Raw genomic sequence first — 23243 nt, forward strand, 5'->3', positions numbered from 1 at the left:
AAAACATAATACAAAGATACTTCTTCCATTACCAAAATAAAAGTGCAAAACCAAAAAACCCTGCATTTAACGTAGCAGCCTTATTTGAATTTCATCAGGTAAAGAATCAGTCTGAAATAACTTGGTCTGTGACAACTTGCTTTCAGTTAAACCCACACATCAACAGTGCATGCTGCTCTCGCATCAAACCCCCCAACATCATTAAGGAAAAAAAATCCACATTACTCTTCATATATAAAAACATCAGATTGCAAACTTAAAACCTTCTTTTATTGTTATTATTACCAAGGTACAGAGTATGTTCTCAAGCCTGAGTAACTAGTGACATTGCAAAGCATCACAATGCTGACCTCATACACTGACAAGCTGCCACGTGGAAACCATTTGTTTCTTGATCAAAACATTCTGTTTAAAACTATTAAGAATAAAGCTGAAAAGCTGGCCTGAACCGAAGGTTTTTGGCTTGCCGTCCCAAATTGGAAAGATGATCCTGTAAGAAAATGTGTTGCAATAATTCTAGACCACTTTGTGTTCTTCACAGCACTAAAAAAGTGATGCCAACACATTTTAGATTTTAAGTCATTTGACAAGATACACTTTATTCTGATACAAAATTAAAATATTTTAACAAATTTCAATCCATTATGGACTATACTGAAATTTTAAATTTCCATGCTATTTTAACTTGTTTAACCACAAGTTTTCAAGATGTTAGCACACTAGCACGACTGCTGTTGAAGTCTTTGCCAGTTATACCATTTTATTCTGTTTCCAATCTTGCGATATTATCTTCTACATGGAGGCCATTTTTTCTTCTATGGAGATACTTGGATTACTTTAGTTCAGGAATAAGCTATTAGAGAGATGTCAACCTGTAGCACCCACAGCAGAAAAAGAATCATCCATCAGACATGTGAATTTCAGTGATACTAAAGATCTTACATGCTCCACACAATTCAAGATACACACACTTGTCAGAGACCACAGACTGACTGGTGAATATTCCACCTCAGTGTAGACAGTACATGAAAACACATTCATGTCTTAAACAAAGGAACCAAAGACAGCATTCAGTACATCACACAATCAGTGCTTGAAAAGTTCAGGAACCTTAAGTATTGAAAGGATATCAAAGTTAAGGTGCTCCATCTAATTTTGGTGTTCTGTAATAGCATAGTTACCTCCATCAATCTGGGCTGCTTTTGGGGAAACCCCCTTCTCTACCTGGAAGTATCATTTTTGTTATCAAGTTTATTTCTGTACAACTGCAGCTTAGGGACCTTAGGCTTTGTTAGCTTTGCATCTTTACATTCCCACCTCCATTTAACGCTATTTTCAACAGAAACCAATAAACAAAAACATGGCCATGAAACAATGTTCTTAACTCTTAAAAGTGCTTTGAACAGAGATACAATTGATCAAGTACTTCCTTAAGAATGTATTTATTTTGGTCAATTATTTCTGAAAAGATTTGGCTGTAAATAACTAAATTTAGGCAAATTAGTCTAAACAGGAGTGTTGTTACTCAAACTGTGAAAATAATTTGAACAGTGATTATCTATTTCTGTACGTGGTGCAAAAACACCCATCCAGAGCACAGAAAAAGTCTGCAGCAACGTGGAATCCTCTCATGTTAAGGTAGAGCTTTACACAGGCCTAGTACCAAGGCAAACTACAAAGCTTTTGTTAAAAATGAATTCTCTTAAAGCATTTTCAAAATTTTACTGCTAAAAGAAATCTTAAGACCACTGCAAGTGCTAGCACATTTGCCTGCACCTGAGGGGCAATGCTGTTCCCCATTACCTGCTGCTGCACAGATGCCTGCGGGAGCTCTGCCAAGCAAAGCAAAAGCACAAATCTCCCACTTTTAGGTCTAAGAAAGAAACAAGCTGACACTAAGGCAACGTGACTGTACTGTCGCAGTGTCAGGTTTCGGCTCAACCTTTACTAAACACAGACTTGTCTCAATGTAATGTTTCTTAATAAATGCTATATGCAGTCACTGTGAGATTTTCAATCAAGTAGCTTCTGATTTTATGAAAATCTCTGTATGTTACTTCCAAATTACATGTAACTGTGTATTACAAAGTCAGGAATTACTTTCTGGGAGCCTACAGGCAGCAGGTAAAGTTTAAGTACTTGAAAAAGTTTGCGAACATGCCTCCGCCTCTGATTAGGCAGGTTCCACGACTACTTTCAGAGCAACTGAAGTAACATTAAAATAGAAATTGACTTCCTAAGAATGCACGGGCTCAGAAATGTATTGGGAAGTTTCAATAGATGCTGAAGTACTTTATAAAAGTACCTGTAACAATCAAAGATATGAAAAAGGAAATAATTCATGTTCCAAGACTTAATACATGTTCCAGTCTGCATAAAATCAAGATTCCATGAGAAGTTTTTATTGCCATTCCATCTGCCTGTACAAATGCCATTGTGATTTCAGCTGGGTATCATATGACAGTGTTAGCCTAAACTACCCTGCCTGAAAGCACCCAGAAAGGCAGCTCCTTGATTCGTACAGGCAAATACATCACCTGGTAAGCCAAGATCCATTACCTAGGAGGGAAATCCCAGCTTGCACCAAATACCAAGCTCCCTCCCAGAACGGGTGCAGCAGCAGCAGGTCACATACTGCTGAGAACTGATGAGCCACTTCAGTGTCCCTGCCTTTCTGGGCTTCTCTGGGGCACCTCTTTCCATGACAAGGCACATCTCAGACATGAAGCAATTTTGTATCTGCCAGGAACAGAAGATTCTTGAATAGGAATTGTGCCAGCAAGCAGCCCGCATCCAGAACAGGAAACACTAGATGACATAGGCTGCAGTATTTGCTGCTCAGTACTTATGGCTTCCCTTGATATTAAAAGGCTGTCAAAGGAAGGCCTAGAAGGAAATAAGGATTAAACACATTTTACTATACACTACAAATCTTACCCAGTCAGAAACCTTCATTTGAAGAGGATGTGCAAGACATTCCCCCTTTTGTCAAGCAGCAGCTTCTCATTCAACCTGAAAATTAAAGAAATTACTCTTACCTTGTTTAAAAACCTCCCACCACTCTTTATAATTCATGAAAAATTTTAAAGGCAAACCTTACCTATGCTCATTGCCCTTCCTTTCAGGTCTAAATGCTAGACCTATTGATTTGAGTCAACTCAAGTAGCTATCACTCAAGGAGGTTCCAAAAGGTGAAGAACTCTTGCTAGACTTTCTTCGATATTTCAGCTGTGATTAGCAGATTTAACTAGCCTTGGGAAAGCTGCTCACTATCAGCACAGTATCTTATTCCTTCACTTTTCTGGAAGTTGAAGCTGTTGCTCCTGCTGCCTTGTCATTCTTTAATTAGGCTGACTTCTCCATACTCAATAGGCTGCTGAAGTCCTGTCTTACGAGTCTCCTTAGCAATGTATGGATCAAGGAAGTACATCCTAGGTTCTGTAAAGCTGGCGATCACTGTCCTCATGGCTTACACTTTTCCACGTCACAAACAACAGCTAAGCTACCCCACCCACCTACAAAGCGATCACTTACATCCATCTCTTAAAAGGTTGCATACAGATCTTGTTCATAAAGTTTATTATGACACTATTTTTCAAAGTTAACATTGTAGTCACAGTACAGCTACAAGAGGCCCTGTTAAAAAGAACACTGTCAATACATTCTAAAAAAATTTAGAAATACCAGATCAATTGTCAGAAGGGACACCAACCCCATCCTCCAGTTGTCCCTGCAATCACATGCAGGCCCCAGGTGCAAGTCTACACATCTTCTAGCGTAGTAATGTACAAAGCAAGTCAGCAGTTAGGTGTCTCACTCCCTAGTGAGTGTGGTTTAGTTCCCCATGTTTTCAAACTCCAAATGGGTTGTTTAAAAAATGCCTTTATTGAAGTACAGCCTCCCCCCCACCCCAAGCCCAAATGAACATGTACAACAACAGAAGCGTTCACTAAACCACCAATTCTTGCTTTAACTTTTGAGATCTTTCAGAACTCCACAGACAAGAATAAGCAGACTTTGAAATCCATTTTGGAGGCTACCATCTTGACACTGGTTCCTTGTTTTAGCATACTGCAGTCTAAATACACTCCAATAACAGCGTTTAAATAACATATGTTTAATTTTTTTCAAACAACACACTTATTTTTCTACCACTTCTTAAAAATTATAATTCATTATTAATATGACTGATTATGCCTTAAGCCATTTCACACATCTTTGCAGATTCATTCCTACACTGGAATTGCATTTACCTTATACTGCACATTGACCCAGAAGTGAAACAGGTGTGAGTAATTCCAATACATATTGCCAAGTGTCTGAGCATTTCTTTTATTGACTGGGTCCCTACTCGGAATTCTGAGTCTGAATTGACAGCAAGCACTGGCCTGGCAATAGTCAAGAGAATTCACATCAGATGAGGACAGGACAGACTGCAGTGCCTTAATTTGGAGGTCAGAAGTGAGAATGAAGTACAATTTCTAGCCACATGTACTGGTCAGATTTTCTACTCCACTGCACCAAATCCAGTTGTAACACACTATCATTCTACCTGTGGGAACTCAGGACTGTACCCCTCTACGTTGTGGGAGTGCTTCTAGATGGTAAAATACAACTAGATCGTGTTTTATCTTTGAGCTCTCAGTTGAGCACGGACATCTGCCAGGGAAGCAGCTCAAGAACTCTACTATTTAAGAGCCCATGGGAAATGGGCTTTTGGATCACATTACCTGGGACTGTCAGTGATTACACCTGCGCTACCCTTGGCTCCCAGTCAGAAGCATGTGTCCAGAAAATTGCCTAGGGTGCATGCAAGAAAGTATATAGCCATTAAATTATTGAGGAACATACCTATTACTCTCACTATGACACCTCATTTAATTGAAACAGTGCAGTCTGGTGTGAGGGAAAAGGAAATGGGGACAAAGGGGATGAAAATTCCAAGCCACCCTCCCCAAAGTATAGTTTTATTGAAACAGAATCATTGTATATCCCAAGGAAACAGGCACTTGATTCCCCCCACCTTAACTTCTCGGGAATTACAATAAATATAAAGGTAAAAAGCAAATTTCTTTTTCTCTCCACCCAAGACTTAAACAACTTCAGTTATCCCTTATGCATCTCAAATGAGACGGGAGACAGCTTTCACGTGTCTAAAGTTGGTCTTGTTAAAATATTTATCATGCCTTATTTTCTTGAAGCGCTAGTACTAATACAGAACTACAAATTAAAAAAATATGCACAAACCAAAAAGTAATTTTGAAATTTTCATTAAGATAAAGCTTAGTTCTATGATTCACAAACACTAATTTGAGTAACTCAATCCTAGTTATACATCTAAACAAACTATAATGCAACATACAGATGTTTTCCCTCTGTATGCCTATGTAACTCATGTCAATGACAGTTACGTATATACACTGAGACTAGACCCCTTAAGACTGCAAATCAATAGGTGTTTCTATTGTTAACTTTAAATTAATACAAAATAGTAATTGAGAAATGCATTTATCTTCTCTATTAACTAACAAGGAAACACCCTAAACTACATTTCATTTCTGTTATAGAATTCTCTGTACTAAATGTGGAAAAACTGAACTACACAAATATTGAAAAGTTAAAAATTCATTGATTTGTTTATTCCTGGTACCACTACCACAATTTACAGGGCAATATACCTGATGTAATGGGAAAATAAAAAGAAAAAAGAAAGACAAAGCTACAACAGAGAAAGACCTCAGGAATGTACATCTAATCGACACTACATTGCATGAATCAATAGCTGCACTTTTTGCAAACTGTGGCTATGACAGTCCTGATCAAGAAGGGTTTCCTGTTTAAGCTGCAGTAACTTTTCTGACTATGGATCATCGTTCCTTCTGTGGCAGATTTTACAGTTCCTCTAATTCATTTGGGACGACTGTCTCAAAGTAACCTGCAGCTTTCCTGACAACTCCTCGCTCTCTCTCCTGCTAAGAACTGTAGCCTGTTGAATACAGGATAAGAAAATTATTACTCTCAGTGAACAGTTGTACATTATTAATCATCATTATAAATATGAATTACACCTACCCTTTTTTCTGGTAGCATTTTTAGAATCTTCTACCACCATAGCCCCCACTTCCACTTCCAGATCCATAACCACCTAAAAGAAGTATGTATATTGAAATACATGAACAACAAGGGATTTTAACACAAAGATATTTTCTGTACAAAATCATACTTACCACCATAGGGACTGCCTGAACTTCTGCCACCAAAGCTGCCACCACCTTTCATGGGACCATAGTTAGACTGCTGTTGTCCACTGTAATTGCCAAAATCATTGTAGTTTCCACTTCCACCATAATTACCTGAAACAAGTAATTTATAAAGCCGTGTTTGTTCAATACTTAGGACACAGAACATGTCAAATTCCAATATCCAATGTAAAAATTAATTGTAATTAGTTCCGAACAATTTAAGATGAAGTTCATGTATTTTGATGCTACCTCTTTGCAAAATGCCCAAGTAACAGAAGATCCTTGGTAATTTAATGATTAGAAATCAGCATTTTATCAAACATGAAACACATCACATTATATAAGCACATTTGAGTAGGCAATTTGATGTTAACCCAATAAGCCAGATTAAGGTCCCCAAAATCAGAAAATAATTTCACCACTATTCTTGTACCGCATAACTCTGCATGTATAATAATGTAAATAATAATAATAATGTAAATTACAATTTATTTGCTCAAAAAAAAAAATGAACTGCAATGCACATGGTTGCATACAGAGATCAGGACGTGTAGTAAGATATAGAGCAGGTTTTTTCAGCTTAACTCCCTGAATCTACATGCTGTGAACTGCCATCCAAAGACAACATACTTGAAATGGTATAAACCATTAAAATTCCTGCACTCTGCTTTCACACACACATTTACAGCCAAAGTTTTTTGAAAAATATACCCCTGGCAAAACAACATTGCAGTTTATCAAAGCTGATCCACATGAGAAAGAACTTTCCTTATGTAACATGTGGTCTTCTATGTTAAAACCCAGATTTACAACTCATTTTATGAATTACCCTATTTCAGGCACTGTGAAATGAAACCTAAGAGCCATGGATATGGAACTAAAGCTGGAATCTTACCACCACCAAAATTTCCTCCTTCATTGTAGCCATCATATCCTCCTCCTCCGCCTCCATATCCACCACCTGGGTTTCCATACCCTGGTCCTCCACCTCCGCCATAACCTCCTCTGCTGCCATAGCCAGGACCACCTCCATAGTTGCCACCTTTGAATAAAAGAAGCGTCAAGATTAACACAACAAAGCTAAATACTAGTAAGGAAAGATCCATTTAACAAAAATCCCCAAACCAACACACTTGCACAATAAAAATGTCCTACAGTGCTTTCCCTGTATTATGTTCATTGTGGCTGCATAATTTATCTAAATGTTTAATTGATAAAAAATCCCCATGCTTGTAAAATCAGGTCTAAGTAATTAATTACATGCTACTTCACTTAGCCCTTTTTGCATTCTGGTAATTGCATTTTTTTTGCATTCTGGCAATTGCATTTTTAGTCTTTTGGTAAATTGCTGCATTTCTCTTCAGATGCATTTTGGATACTCAACTTAACTGCATCTCGAAAAAGATACTTCTGAACCACAAGAAGTCTCAAGAGTTGACTGAAAACAGTTGTTTACTGCTTTATTCAGTTTCAGTCATCTCAACTGACATGAGCTAAACAGCTCCCTCAAGACCTTATGAGTTTTTTTTAAATACAGACTAGTATTTTGTCCACCCATCATTTTGTTGGGAGAACAAAAAAAAGGTAACTCTTCACAGCTCTACAATGGAGATATTTAATTTTTATTATCGCTATTATCACCAAAATAGACTTTGCTTCTGAAGTGAAGGCAAAACTTACAGCTGGTTCTAATATTGGGGGAAAAGGAAGTGAACAATACACTTACCATCACCAAATCCATTGTATCCGTCACCACCCCCAAAGCTTCCTCTGCTCCCACCACCGCCACCACCACCCCCATAGCCTCCTAGAACACAAAACAGACGAGAATGTTTTCCTGAACAAACGTGTTTAAGCCAAAATAAGTGTTTAAGCCAATTAACATAGGAAATTTGAAAAATAAAAAAAACAAAAAAACCAAAACAAAACAAGAAACTAAAACAAAATCACATTCTATAGTAATATTCCAGACATTTACCTCTCCCACCGAAGTTTCCTCCTCGGCCAAAATTCCCTCCACCGCCTCCGAAGTTTCCACGGCCCATGAAGTTGCCCGAGCCACCCCCACGACCTACAAAATATTTCACTTGAATTACATTAATTGAAAACCTGTTACACAAAATAGCTATGCACAACTACAACTCACCTCTCTGAGAGCTAGCAGTCTGCATCTCTTGTTTAGAGAGCGCTTTTTTCACTTCACAGTTGTGTCCATTTATAGTATGGTATTTCTGAACTACAGAAAATAGTGAAAAAGGGAAGTTAGAAAATCACATCACTGCAATACACTGTAAAACTCTCATAGAAAGTTACAGTAAGGCATGTGCACACTTTGAAAAGTAACACTAAATCAACCTCATCCTTTACAATAATAAAGCAGCTGATTAGGCAATCATCTCATTCCACACACTGCTCTTCTGAAATCCCAACACTTTTATCCCGAAGTAATTTCTCACTAAAGAGCTTACATACCAACGATTTTATCAACTGTATCATGATCATCAAAAGTTACAAAAGCGAAGCCTCTCTTCTTTCCACTCTGCCTGTCTTCCATGACCTCGATGGTTTCAATCTTGCCATATTTTTCAAAGTACTCCCTTAAATTATATTCTTCCGTATCTTCTTTAATTCCACCAACAAATATTTTCTTTACTGTGAGGTGTGCCCCAGGCTTTACAGAATCCTGCAATGCCAAAAATGACACTGAGTGCTTAAAGTTGTAGGTACAGATTAAGATATGTGGTTAATTGGAACACTGACTCACCTCCCTTGAAACCGCTCTCTTTGGTTCAACCACGCGTCCATCAACCTTATGTGGTCGAGCGCTCATGGCAGCATCCACCTCCTCCACACAGGAGTAAGTCACAAAGCCAAAGCCTCTGGAACGTTTTGTTTGTGGGTCTCTCATCACCTGCAAGCACACAAGGAGGCACTTTGCATTTCTGAGCTACTTTAAGTATCTAACCCTTTAAAAAGCACAAATTAGTAACAGAGACTTTACCACACAGTCTGTGAGCGTGCCCCATTTCTCGAAGTGCTCTCTCAAGCTATCATCTGTTGTTTCAAAGCTCAGACCTCCAATGAACAGCTTTCTCAACTGCTCTGGCTCCTTTGGCTCATGGCCCTATAAAATAAAAAAATTGAAAAAGTATTTTGAATACAAATCACAGAACTGAGTTTTCACTGAATCACTAGAAGTTATCTGTGCACATTATAACTACAAATAGGTGAAATACATTTACATAAGAACAATGACTTATAATGGGTTTAGACAAAATAGCAAAATATTAAACACTTAATGAGGTGTGATTTTAATTAAAACACTAACAACTTCAAGAGCACTAAAATGCAAACAGTAAAAGGGATTTCAATACACTAGGTAACTCAGTTACTTCCCACCACCCAGAAATGCATTCATTCTGTGCCTATTTTTGAGTTGCAGATCATGCTGTAGGGACTGGGGATGAAACACTGCTTTAAAAAGGGAAGTTCTAACACTTTATGAAGCATAAATATGCAGAACTACAAAAAATTTAAGGACGCAATATACAAGAAAAGAAGGCTCCTGCTCAGGCTGCGTGTCTGTCTACTCTTTGGGGATGTCCATTTTGAAAGGTAACTTTCATGCATTTTTATGAAATATATGAATATTAAATTCTTTGAAAACATTAACTCTGTACTTTGGTAATTTTATTACTGGAGTACACACAAGCAAGAAAGTGCAAGTACGTGGATTTTAGTGTTAAGGGAAATACCTCTCAAACGTGACCTCTATCTTACAGACAAAAAATGCCACGAGTAACAACTCATCAATGACTAGTAGTCAGTACAACTACTGGAGTAACATTGGTAACTTAGCAAGCATCACAGAATAAGCAAACTTAATAGTTCTTGGTAACATTGCCTATATATGACCAGTCATGTTTAAAAGGTGCAAATCTGCAGATCCCGGTTTTCCATCACATGGCTGAAATGGGCTTAGGAGTACAACTGTGTTACTGCTCTGTTTCCATGCTGCACTTTTTTTGCAGACAGGCAATTTCCCCATACATTTGACAAGGAGTTCACAAAAAATTGTTTCACAACTGCCATTGTCAAAGAAGTCTTACAAAAAGCTATCAGATTAAAATCTCATTTAGCAAGTGGGTACTTCTGTGCATGCAAAACACTCCAGGAGGTGCTGTCCAGCTATGCTGTGTATTACTTCAGTTCTGCAGCATCAATGCTCAACAGGTTTCACTGTTTCTGCTGCAGTACATTAAACCAGACTAGATGCAGCATTATCCTGAGGTGAACTACACAGAAACAGCCACAGACTTCTGTAGACATTTTGCTTCAAATCTGAAGAGGCTTTAACCTCTGCCACACTGCTAGGGTTGACCAGGAAGGTATAAGCCCCTTTGAGTTAAGAGTTTTTGTATTACATAGTGCTTTAGCAAACCATTGGTTTACAATATTCAGTTTGTACTACAGCAAACAGTAACTAGTATTATGAAAAGCTGTCTGCAAAGTAAATCCCTGCCCTTACACTTGCTGAATTTTGTTAGAAAGAAGCCCAGCATTCATGACAACAGACTTCTATTTAAGACTTTGTTACCTTCAGGATCATGATACAAATCTTTAACAGTGGTCCCATGACTACAAAGTAAAGTTTCTAACATCTTCTAAGTGATCCAGACTACAAAGGTATTTAAAAAAAAATCTCCTGTCTCACTACATTGAAACTTTTAATTTTACCAGATTATACACCTACTGCATATAAAAATTGCTTTAGGTTAAGTGTCATTATCTGTTGCTAATTACAAGTTTTTAAATCTACTGACAATTTTTAGTTAGGTTATGTTGAAGTTAAGTGTTTTAAACTCTTCTCCACATACTGAAAGAAATTTATTATGTGAAACTATAAAGTTTATACTCCTCTAAAATCAGCAACCCCTGTAAAGAAAAACTGGCCAGACTATTTACAGTTTTCTGATATTATTCAAGGCTATGAGAGTTTCCAGCTAGCAACTCAGAGTGCTTTTACATTAAAAGAATGACCACAGAATTTTTCAGGTAAGGAAAAATGAAGTTCTTTTCTGCTTATTGTTATTATGTGCATGAGAACCACTGCTTTCATACAGCAGGAAGAACACCTGCTGTTACTGCTTCTCTGTTCTACTGAACAGAAATTATTCTTAGGACGCATACGTGTTACAGGAACTCTTGCTAGCAGCAGTCTCTCCTGCACAGAAAATCCCTGAGTGTAACCTCCACCCTGCTCCATCCGAATGAGGCTGCCTCCCGCTCAGCTGACACGGCACGAGAGCACACGCCATTTTGCAGCACTCCTCTGGCAGGAGAGGAGAGAGCAGCTGCAAGACCACCCAAGCTGCCTTTAGTCGGCAAGACAGTTTCTCCCTTTAAGCTGTCAGAGGGGCTTCCCGACACATTGCAAAGTTCTACGGAGGCGCCCCCCGCCCCAGAGCCCAAGCGCGGCGCGGGCCCGGCCGCCTCCATTTTGTGCTGAGCCGCGGCGGCCGCGCCGCCAATATGGAGGCGGGGGCGGGGCGCGCGGCCGGCGCCGCAGTGGCGCCATGGGCGGGGCCCGGCCCTCAGGGGCCCAGGGCGAGGCCGGCGCTGCGGGGCCCGCTCTGCTCGGCTCCCGCTGCCAGCACCGCACCGCCTGCCAGGCACTCCCAAACCCCTGGCACAGCCTAACTGCACCTCCCGCCAAGAGGGGGCCAGAAGATGGCAGCTAGCACTCCCTGCCATTCCCGCAAAAATCCCTAGCTTTGCAGAAATCCTGGCACCTTTTGAGACAACGCTGCTGCCGGTACATCTTGCTTCTATCCTGAGGTTGCCATCGACTGAAATTTCCTATGGCAGGCGTTTTGAATGATTACCCTATTGGAGCTGCAGAATTTCTCTCTAGAGGCAGTTTTCGAGCAGACCATGCATTCTGCTCTGAGCACAGTAAGTGTGTCCACAAATGTCTGCCACCAAACGCACACTGAGCTGTGGCTGAACCCGAGCCCACCCTGTCCCCAGGCAATACAATCTAGACTGCCTTGTGAAACCGGAAAGCTTACAGGCAACTGGGGCCTCAGCAACTTTCCCTGTGAAACTTGCTCTCTAGAAACTCAGTTTTTAAGATCATTGCAAGGCAATCTACTTTTGTGAACTCTAAGAGCTTATTTAGTATGCAGCTGATCGACCCCAGTTACACTGAAATCAAAGTCCAAGTGAGTAAGAGAGTTTCAACATTCCTTCCAAAAGGACTTTACACACCGTACTTCAATACAAAATAACCATACGCTACCAGATGCATGCAAGCCGGACAAGGTTTGTTCGTAATTCAAATGTATAGCCCTCCCACATTGCAGTGTTATCATTCCAGAAAAAAAGTTGGTTTGAGCTACCTAAAACATTCAGGCAACCTGAAAAAGTAATGTTAGAAAGCAAACAAATCCAAGTAAACGAAGAGAAAATGCCTCCATTATAAGCTATATAAGCACATTTAATACCCTTTCTGCTCATCTTAATTTTCTGAAGGGTATTAAGAACTTCCCCCCTCCCACTTCCACACCCTGCCCCAAAAGTAACTAGCTCCCATCCTCCCAAAAACAGCCCCAACATCTTCTCTATACTACGCACCTTATTCAGTCTACGGTATTTCTGCTAGAAGCAAAAGAAAACAGTTATTTCGACTTAGTACAGCTCGCTTTCATTTGCAGTGACTATCAGGCAACCATTTTTACTTATTAAAAAAAAAAAAGAAAAAAGAAAAGAGGAACCTGTCTTCATTCCCACTAAAAACAGGACTTTGAACGTAGGAAGCAATCAAGTTCCTGCTGATACTGTGAGGATGCATGAATTTCATAGTAATTACACCTTGCTTTAATCAGAAACATAAATATCAGTTTTGTTATAACAGAAAGCTAGACAAGCAAAACTTCCCCATTATGCTTAACACCCCACCCCTTAAAACTACGTGATAAACTGCAATTTAAAGTTACTCCGCTACTACGGGGATGAAGAAGGTAGAAAAAAAAATAATATCAGAAATGGTTAACCTGGGGGTTTTTTTCATCTTTTCCCCTTAAAACTACTTTATTTTTAATAAAAAACCCCATCCTCTCACCTGCGAGGATCGTCTTCCTTTCCTCTTGTAGTCTTCCACTTCTCTCTCTTCCTTAATAGCAGCCATTTTGGAAGGGTACTCTAACTCGGCCTTTCTTTTAGATCTAGGAAACCTAGAAAACAGGTTGGAGAAGTCAGTACTTACCCCCGTTGCTGTGGCACAGGGCCTTCTCTGGCTGCAATGCACAAGTGTGGCTTTACAGGAAGAAACGGGTGAAAGTAGAAAAAAAAAACAAACCCCAGAAGTATTTAAAATGGTAGAATAAAATGCCTCAACCAATTTAGCTAATGATTGAAGAGCTGTAAAAGACATCTGCTATCCTAGTCAAGCTCACTTTACAAACTAATGCTAAAATCTGTAGCAAACCTTTACCTATTACTATTGTGAAGACAACTGATACACAGCAAGCAAATTCCACCTTTGATACCCAAACCCACTACATAAATTCTGTTCTTTGGGATTTTTAACCCCCAAAACAAGTAACATTTTTCAAATACTGCTTATTAGAACTCTTGTAGTCAGCTATCCAGCAGTGTGGAACACTAGAGAATATAGTATATATCTTGCACAGTTCCTGTATTAAAAAAATACTTTCCACTAAGAGTAGTGCAAGAACTCCTTACTGATGCTACCCTGCAACAAAAAGAACTTCAGATCCTCAGCAGTGTATAGCACCAGGCATCTGCATTACTTTTGATTTCATATTATATATTTGATTACTGCCCTGACCTGTGTAATGTATGTACCATTACAAATAGGAAGTCTTTTAAAAGATAAGCTCAGTGAATGAACCCATACCTACACATCCAAACAAAAAAATCATGTTCCCTTTGGCCTTTTTTTTTTCAAATAAAAGTTTCTAGGATCCTTCAGTTAGACCTAGCACTAATGTATTGGTATCTTTGGCCAATATTCATTACTACTTTGGATGTTTCCTGAAGCTTTATTACAGTAGCCAAAATGCAATACTGTTAACTACATTGTGCTGCATTTAAAATCATAGATATTTACAAGATTATGTGTACTTCTATGAGGGATTTGTTTGTTTGGGTTGTGGGGTTTTTTTTGAAGTTTTCTTCCTGCAAATTTTGTTCCCGCATATGGGAAGGCAGGGAGGTCTTTAGTAATGAGCAGGTCTTTACTAATGCTGTTTTTCGAAGTGGAAATTCCTAAACTTCACTTCATGTTAAAATCCAGCTTCAAATTAAACTCAGCTGTGAAATCATGAGTATCACGACTTGATGCATTAACAATTTTAAAGGTTTCATTAAGTAACATCAAGTGTTTGCATTATCTTCAGCTCCTCTCTACACAGTGTTAAACCTGCTCTTGAGGTCAAACATCAGTTTGACTTAAGAGGTATTAGGATATTAAGTACTTCAACTGAGATATGCAGTTTTTAAAGTCATGTAAGGAAGGTATGAAACAGAATATTAACACTTAAAGGAGTTTTAAAAAACTAGCTCTATGACAAAATAAAGCTTTAGGAATTGTTAGGGAGTAAAGGGATAAGCTTATTTAAATACCTTTTCAAAGTAACAGAAACTATGAATCCCTTCCTGAAGCTGTCACCTGCTGCTTTCCCCGGCGAGGCTTCACAGTGGCCAACATAAACCTACCTGCGGGGCATGGTCTCTGCCCCATTGGCCTTTGAAGGCCTTGAGGGTTAAAAAGGGAGTTGTCTTCCTGCTAATGCACACCACCAGCTCATGTGGAACACAGCCTTGCTCAGTCCTATTACCATGTTGTCCTACAGAAAGTTCTTAGGGCTGACAACACTAAATTTTAAAATTCTTATTATCAACAGAATACTCAAACTCTGAATAAAAATATTCAGAACAGTTTTGTTATTAAATTCTAGTTAAACTAGCATTGAGCAATTATATACTGCAACTTAACTACGAAACTTAAACCAGTCTCCAAGGAAATCTTTAAATTATAATGATAAAGAAGTTACCAGGGTATGTCTCATTACTCACAACGCTGCTCTATCTCTTTTCTTACAGGAGAAAAGAAGCTAACAGAGACAAAGCAGACATTACCAAGATGGAAGTTCACCCATCCAATCAGAGAATACTATGGAAATACACTGATCTTTTCTGTAAGCAACTGAAGTTGGACCTAAAGTGCATACAATACGGTACTTTACCAAACCTAAAAGTTAAAGCAGGAAAAAAACCTGATTCTCAGTTTCAAGTGTGTTGGCAGTATATTCCCAGTATCAATAGGAATGTGTGCCTGGGAAAAAACCCAAGATATTAGCTTAATATAAGATGTGATAGGCTCCCAAGCTTTACTGAAACACTTTCAAATTTGAACACATCACCCCTCTTAGTTATTAAACTCCAAAGAAGCTAAAACAATTGCTTATGTGAAAAAGTTATTTTTAGCTGCTTTGATAAGATTCTTCTGTTTTTAATGCAGGAAGAGAAACCAGTGTGAGCTGCTGGTTTCTCTGACAATTTTTAAATGTTTCAGCTTTCAGTGAAGGGAGAAAAGATAAAAAATACCGCACACACACACATAAAAACAGCACTATTTTTGCTTGCCATACTCTGAAACACTTGAGCAAAAAAACCTCAGGTTTTGATGAAAGGAAAGCAAGGGGAGACTATCACGACTATTTCCCTTCAAGTAGGGCAAGAATGATTCCTCTGCGTTTGTGCAGACCCCCTCGTGCTGCTCACCAGGATGATGGCAGAATGCCACCCAATGTCCTGGGTCTTTTGCATGTGTAATTGTGGGAGTGGAGAAAAGGAAGAGAACTCTCTAGTTTTCCTGCCCCCACCTCCCTGAGCAGCAAAGGCTCCCCACACGCTTTAACTCCCTCTGGGCAGCGGTGAGAGATATTAAGGAGGTGCTACAACGTGTAGCAGCATTCCTCTGCGAGATGCAGCGTACTGCACTAAAGGATTTTAATGCTTCTGAAGTCTGTTTCCTAAAAACTGAGTGTGCAGAAAGCGTGTTAATACCCCCGCCGCACTACTCCGGGCAGCTTACCCTGGAGTGGAGCGTGGCGGGGGAAGGAAGGGGAAAAGAACATTGGGAGGGCAGAACAATAACGCGCGCACGTGTAGGGCTCGCCTTGCCCTACTGCCGCCCGAATACGCGCCCAGGTATTTCGGTGTCCCCAGGATTGCTACTCAGTGCTCTGCAGCCCTCAGCCCTGCTCCGGGCCGAGGGCCGGGCCCCTCTCACCCACGCTCCAGAGCGCTGCGAAATGGCGGCCGCAGCCCGCGGGGCGGAAGCGCCGCCTCTCCCGCTCCCCCTCTCTTCCTGCCCGCGCCGCCATTGCGGAATAACGCGGCGTGTCGCAGGCAGGAGCGGGGCTGGAGGGCGGCACGAACGCTACAAGGAGGCGGCGGCCGCGGGAACTGCAAGGGGCTCCATGACGGGCTGCCGCCAACCACCCCCTTCCCACCGCGCTTCCCCGCCCGCAGGCTCGGGCGGAATTCAAGCCGCTCCAGCTCCGCGCGGCGCGGCAGGAGCCGCCTCGCTTCCGCCCCCGCCTCGGCCGATGGCGGCGAGCCCCGCGCCCTGCGCAGTTACCTCCATTTTGTGCCCGCGCTCGGCCAAGGCAGTGCCAATATGGAGCCGGCCGGGAGAGGAGGGGGCGGGCACGAGGGGCGTCACGTGGCGCCAAGGCGGGCTCGGGGCCGCGCGCGCGCTGCGGCCGTTACCGCTTTTCTTCTCAGGGCCCGCCGCCCATCCCCCCCCCACCGCCTTCTCTTCCCCCCTCCCCTCCCGCCCGCGCGCCGCCAGCCCCGCCGGGAGGGCAGAAAGGGTCGGGAGCGAGGGAAGGTGGGGAGAGGGAAGGTGCCCAGAAGGGTAAGGGAGGCGAGGAAGAGAAGAGATCACCGTGCCGGCGTTCAGCGACAGCGCCTTCCCGCCCTCCTCGGTCCCACGCCGGCCGCCGGCCCCGCGCACGAACCGCCGCCTGCTGTGGGGGTGGCGGCGCCGGCGCAGCCGCGACGGGCGCGAGGGGCGGCCCCGCCTCCCCTCAGCGGGGCCGCCCCCGCCCCGCCCCCGCCGCGCGGCCGCTCCGAGCGCGAGGGGCCCCGTGAGGGAGCGCGGGGGCGCAGCTCCGCAGGGCACGGACGGGAGGGCGGCGTCAGGAGCTTGGTAGGAGAGCGAAGAGAAGGAGGAAATGTCCTGCTTACAGGGAACATCTGCAGGAATATCACGGTGTGCCCGAGGTGCACAGGACCTTCTAAGAGGCGTTGTGTGTCTCTGCGGGTGGTTTTACGCTGGAGATGCTGAAAGGAGGCAGCTGAAGATCGGGTCTCCAGAGCTCGTTCAGCGCTCACCCTCAGAACCGAGCGTAGCTTAGTCAGTTTACGGACAAATACCAAAACAAATCCAAGCAGTAAGTTTCCCAAGTTTCCCCATTCAGAGGCATTGCCTGTAGCTTTTAATGGCGCTTGTCATCATAAACTAGCATAGAGAGTTCAGGAGAAAGGGTATTCTGCGAGAGTTTCGTATGGAATGAAGCATAGTTAAGCACATAACATTACACATTTTTCCTTACCAGAATAATGGCATCAAGAAAAGCAATATTATAAAAATTTATTATCAAAGTCAAGATTTCTAAAGTCTTGATTATCCTCTCGTTAGTACCAATACCCATTTTGGTATGATGACCTAACCTTAACAGGAGTTGGCATTTACCCCTTTAAAAACATCTTCATCCTATGGAGTAAAACAGTTGATGAGGTTTTCCTGAATCTCTGGAAATACAGTATTAGCTGTTAATTTAATTTCTTTATTTTACCCTGATGTTTCTAAAAAAATACAATAATTTACGCAAAAGCTTCCAAACCTGTTTGATTAACTGAACATAATTTCCCTAATGCATGGAGAAAATCCCAACAGATCTAGAAATATTCTCACTGCCATCGTGAACAGGGATTGAAACAAGTTTTTAGATCATTTCCATATCTTTGAGAAGGTAGAGGTCTACACAGAGAGTAAAACTCACTGAAAATCTCATTAAAAAACCCATGAGCTGTTCTTTACACTGAGGCCAAAGCCAGTGATTTCTCATCTTCCTTTTCTCAACAAATAAACCACACGATTGAACTTTTTATTTAAAATGAAATTCTTCCTGTATGTTGTTTGTTCTCTTGCCTCTGTTAGGGTGACAATACTGAGAGACAGACAATGGTTCTGGCTAAATATATCTCTTCGTTTCAAAGGTTTTTGTGTATGCAGGAGTTACCTCACCAAATTTCAATAATTCCTTTATTAGTTTGATTGTCATTCATTTCACATCTAACTGTTAATCATGGAGGCTGATTGTCTTGCAGTTCATTTGGTTGCACAGCCACAGGCAGATCACATTTGAATTCTGCAGTTCCAGTTCATGATAGCCCTCCCCTATGTGTAATCAGCTGTACAGAACGTAACAATCTTACAATACTGTGCTTACTGCACTGAAATGAAATACAAACCAGCAAATGAGGGAGATGCACATTTTACAAAGACTCACTGTTGCAGATGAAAATGATACACAAATTTGAGGGCTTAGATAAAATTGTAACTTTGATTTCAGGCAGTTTTCTGCTAGTGAAGTGTTTTCAGGTTATCTAGTAAAATACTGCTCCCCGTTTTGGGTCACCCATTTCCTTAAGTGAAAATACAGCATTTAAAACACTCATAGCTGTCCTGGCTCATGTAGTTTCATAGTCAGATGAACTTTCACATTATGTACCAGATGCAGTACTGGTTATCTATGCAGATGGCTAACATGCTTTTCTTTTTACTAGCAATGTTTGCAAAGACGTACTCTCCTCTTTGTAAGCCAAGGGAACAGCAGTGTGTGTCTATTAAAAAAACAAACAAAAACGGTGGGAAAGGCTTTTAGCTTTTTTCCCTTCATTGTCCTTTTTTTGATGGAGGTTTTTATTGTTTGATTCTTACACAGCATTTATTTATGAAGCAAATCTTAAAGTAGGTAAATATTGTTGATAAAACTGTTCAAGGTATTTTTTAGTATTACACAAAGTGTAAGATGCGAACATGAAATTGAACTCCAGTCTCCAGAATAGTAATATTAATGGAGGCCATTCACTGAGCCAAACATATTTGCTATAAAACTCTGAGACTGCACAAACAAATGGACTCAGTATTAATTAAATGTTAGTATTGTCATAGTTTTGAACATGGAGTTGACTTGGCCATATTTGGGTTTCACACTTTAAAAAGGACGCAGACTGCAATTTTGATAAGAAGTCTAGAGTGCTACATAGAAAATCATTCATGTGAACTTCAGGCCAAAACATTGCTTAACATTCAATTGTAGAAATGTGGTATATTTAAACATGGGCAAGTGTTCCTGGAGACACTGGACAATTGTGCAAGCACTGCAGCTTCTGCTGTCTTCTTAATTTGGAAACAATTGTTTTCATCTCTGAATTTGATTTAAATTGCTGAGCTTTGCTGAACAGAGGATAATATACTAAAGTCTGGTAACATTTTGGCAATTCTTGTATGCAGTGCAGGGTGCGTGAAAACCTTTTACTTAATTAATTGAAAAATACATAGAGCCAATACACTGATTACTTTTAGTATGATTACGCTATGGCATTTGCTTTATTTCAGTAGTTGTTATAACCCTTAATGGATATACACAGATATATACATCTGTATATTTGTATACACACACACACACACAGCAGAAACAGCAAATCCTACAGACCCTTTCCACTACAGATTGTGCCAGTCAAGTGTCTTATGCCCCAGAACTCTGGCAGTCTTTGCAGGACTTGGTTGCAGTGTTTGGAGAAAGCTTTCTGTCTGCCTTTTCCCATGGAAGTTACAGATGCATGCAGACACATCAGCTGCTTCAATTCACACTCTCCTATATTAATTTTAATAATTGATAAAGGAGTGCTTGAAGCAGTGCACCAGTCTGTCTATAGCTAGTTTGAAATGAAAAGATATATGCATATATACCAGCCTGGTTTAGGTTTAGTAATCTCCAGGAAATATTTTGTAAATAGCACCAAACTTTTGTGACTGTGTCCATTCCACTCCCTCTGTCAGAAACCTTAGATCAATTTTCCATGACTGCTATTCCTCAGGAGCTATGTCTGAGAGCTGTGATGCAGGAAATGAGAGAGGTCAATTTTTAGCAGCCAGCTCAATTGAAAATTGAAAACTTTGTATATTCCCGTTATATATTTCAGTTTCATTCAGAGTCACACAATTGCTTCTTTCTACAAACTGTCTCTATTTAAAATATTTATTTTTTACAACATTTTATATTCATACTACATATGTAATATGGAAAATAACCCTGCATCTTGGATTGCTATAAATATGAAGTTTCCTACACATCTTTTCTCTTTTTGCTGTGCTCTTCTATGTTAATTAAATCTCAACCTATTAGATTCTATTTTATTCTATAACCTGCTATGTCTTTGTTTTATCTGAATTTTCAAAATTTTATTTTCTTGAACCCTTCTGACAAAAATTAAAGAAAGAAGTGTGTGTTAGCAATGATATTTGGACTAACTAAACAATAAAACCATTAACAGTGAGGGGAAAAACAGCTTTCTGAGATGCCATTATAACATAGCTGGCTCTGTAACTTGTGCTCAAGAATTCCACATTTATTGTCTAGGTCTTAGGATAGGGGGAATTCTGTTACTGGCAAAATTATGCTCTAGACAAAATCTAAAGGTGTCATGTTGAAATGCCATCATATTAAAGGAGCTTACTTGAAATAAAGAAGCATATGCCTAACAACCTGGGCTGTTTGATTTACAAAAGGCTCTCGGGTAAATTTAGGGCTTTCTTAAAAGCAATATCCTTTGTTTATGCTAGAATTTTTTTTTTTGTTTGCAAACATACTTTTTCTTTAAATGTATATTAGATAGAAAGGTGTTTGTGTAATGCTAGTGGAAAAAAAGAATGTGATTTATAGTTGAAAACTCCAGGTAAAATGGAGTTTAATATGCTTTATTTGAGATGCCAGTGCACGAGGAGTCAGCTGTTCTAAAATTTGTGTAATAAAATCAGCACAGCGGGGGAAAAGGTGGGAAAGAATGGCAAGATTTCTAGAATAATTTTTAATTGGGATTCACTTGTCTACACAGGAAGAAAAAAATCCCTTGAGATGTAGAAGAAAGCAGAAAAATGGAGGATGTAGCAGGTAATAGCTCTTATTCTTGAAATCAAAATCATAAAAAATAATATGTAATTATGCTTATCTTAAGTGTTCTTTCTTTGTTACTACGATTTGCAAAACACTAATTAGAGGTAATTGTACAACTAACTAAACATTTAGTATTATTTGGTACATTTTATTAAGGCGAGAAAACTGCAGGTGGATTTTCTGCTCGTGTACGCATCTGAGCGAGAGAGCAGAGCATGGGAAATAAATCTTGTTCTTCCCTTGACTGCAATGCAGATCTGGCTCTGGGAGGGGTTTCCATTTCCGCACGGCTCAAACACATGGTCAGTACTCAGCCAATCGGGAGCATCACATCTGGCACTGGATTTGTGTGCCTCAGAATGCCTCTCTGACTGCTAAGCAGGAAAACCTCTCACCTTTTTTTTTCTTTTTTCTTTTTCCTCTCCTAAATTGAATTTGCACACATTCTTCAGATTGTGATTTATGTCAAACATAGTTATAACTGTTTATCTGGTACACACTGTAGCTACCCTGACAGCTAGTTTGCCAACATCTGTCATAGACAGAATTAAAAAAAAAACAAAACCAACAAAACTAGCTACATAGATGATCCTTTTCCTGTACTTACTCTCCATGCTATGCTCTAAGCTGCTGGGATCATGCTTTTTGATGACATGGTATGTTTTAGTCTGTTTGTTAGTTATTCTCCACTATTAAGTATCACACTCCCTTGCAAGTCAGATATTTCAAAATGCATTGAATTGATTTTTTACATAATTATTTGCTGGTATGTTGCTGCTGAAAAACAGTTTTATTCTTTTCATAAAAATTATTTGAGATTTTTATATTAATGTGATATAAGGACATGTGAACAGTTCTTTATATGGAGAATTAAACGTGTGAATAAGGTTATGTCTTTCAAAAGCTGTGAAAATAAATCTAAAATTCCAGAGGGTATTACCACATGTGCTAATGTTTGCATTTGGAACAGGCATTGGGAATTTGGAATTAGAGCATATCTGTTTTTTTTTTTTAAATCAAGTCTTTATAATTAATTCCTTACAAGCTTTCTTTTTTCCCCTAACACAGAAATTTTTTATTTAGTTAGAAATAGTTATTTGTAAATACAAAATATTAAGCCCTAAAATACGAGAGGTTGTAGTTTGAACCCATATCATAAGGATTGTAATAATTTCTGTCAAGTATCTTACAATTCTTTCTCCTTACCTTTAAAATGGTTGTACTGACCAATACCAATGGAGATGCTGGGCAGAAAATGTCAAGAACCAATCTACTCATTATGGCTGATTAAATTTCTTAATTAAGAGAAATATATTGAAACTGCTGAGAGAACATAGCCAAAGGTGAGGAAACTGCAGCTGGTAGTAAGTCATTTGTACCTTCAGAGACCTCAAGTGTACGAGCTGATGTAATCCATGGAAAATGGTGATGTTAGTTTAAAAAAATGCCCTGTAATGCCTGTAATTCTCTCATATTTACCAGGGAAGTGGCTGCACATGCTTGTTTGCCAAATATTCTAGGTCATGTGCAATAAGCACAATTTGAAAGTGCTGAGTAGTGGAATAATTTATGGCAATATATAACCTGATTACATTTCTGCCTTCGGGACAAACATGGTTGGAATTCATTGGGCATATTATTAATCATTTTCTATGTGTTAATAAGAGGATGATAATGTAAGCAGATGGATTATGCAAGAGAAATCCAATGTAAGGACAAC

At 40.0% G+C, this 23243-nt stretch overlaps 1 protein-coding gene across 7 annotated transcripts; it reads right to left on the reverse strand.

Annotated features, from left to right (window-relative positions):
• Positions 1 to 233: 233 nt before the first annotated feature.
• Positions 234 to 17311, reverse strand: HNRNPA3 (heterogeneous nuclear ribonucleoprotein A3). Of its 7 annotated transcripts, XR_006163019.1 has the most exons (14): positions 16915 to 17012; positions 13366 to 13477; positions 12879 to 12902; positions 9244 to 9366; positions 9007 to 9153; positions 8715 to 8925; positions 8389 to 8478; positions 8221 to 8328; positions 7969 to 8049; positions 7138 to 7284; positions 6228 to 6353; positions 6073 to 6145; positions 2938 to 3012; positions 234 to 872 (listed from the first exon to the last, which is right to left on the reverse strand). XR_006163019.1 is itself a non-coding variant. In XM_033065335.1 (13 exons), exons 2-12 carry the CDS (start codon positions 13429 to 13431, stop codon positions 6093 to 6095), a joined length of 1176 nt encoding a protein of 391 aa, XP_032921226.1. In that variant the 5' UTR covers positions 13432 to 13477; positions 17224 to 17311; the 3' UTR covers positions 3563 to 5986; positions 6073 to 6092. The 7 variants fall into 7 exon arrangements, 6 of the variants coding, with proteins under 6 accessions (XP_032921226.1, XP_032921232.1, XP_042635401.1 ...); XM_033065335.1 differs by lacking the exons at positions 234 to 872; positions 2938 to 3012; positions 16915 to 17012 and adding exons at positions 3563 to 5986; positions 17224 to 17311; XM_033065341.1 differs by lacking the exons at positions 234 to 872; positions 2938 to 3012; positions 16915 to 17012 and adding exons at positions 3563 to 5986; positions 17229 to 17302.
• Positions 17312 to 23243: the final 5932 nt, after the last annotated feature.

The sequence above is a fragment of the Catharus ustulatus genome, chromosome 7 (genome assembly GCF_009819885.2).
Source record: "Catharus ustulatus isolate bCatUst1 chromosome 7, bCatUst1.pri.v2, whole genome shotgun sequence".
Lineage (NCBI taxonomy): Eukaryota > Metazoa > Chordata > Aves > Passeriformes > Turdidae > Catharus > Catharus ustulatus.

What these genes read in the sequence shown, in the direction of transcription:
- HNRNPA3 (XM_033065335.1), bottom strand. Translation starts at nt 13,431, where the DNA reads ATGGCTGCTATTAAGGAAGAGAGAGAAGTGGAAGACTACAAGAGGAAA. An exon ending in GCACGCTCACAGACTGTGTG is followed by an intron (nt 9,154 to 9,243) that starts GTAAAGTCTCTG and finishes GTGTGCTTGCAG; the next exon opens with GTGATGAGAGACCCACAAAC. An exon ending in AGGAAACTTCGGTGGGAGAG is followed by an intron (nt 8,050 to 8,220) that starts GTAAATGTCTGG and finishes TTTGTGTTCTAG; the next exon opens with GAGGCTATGGGGGTGGTGGT.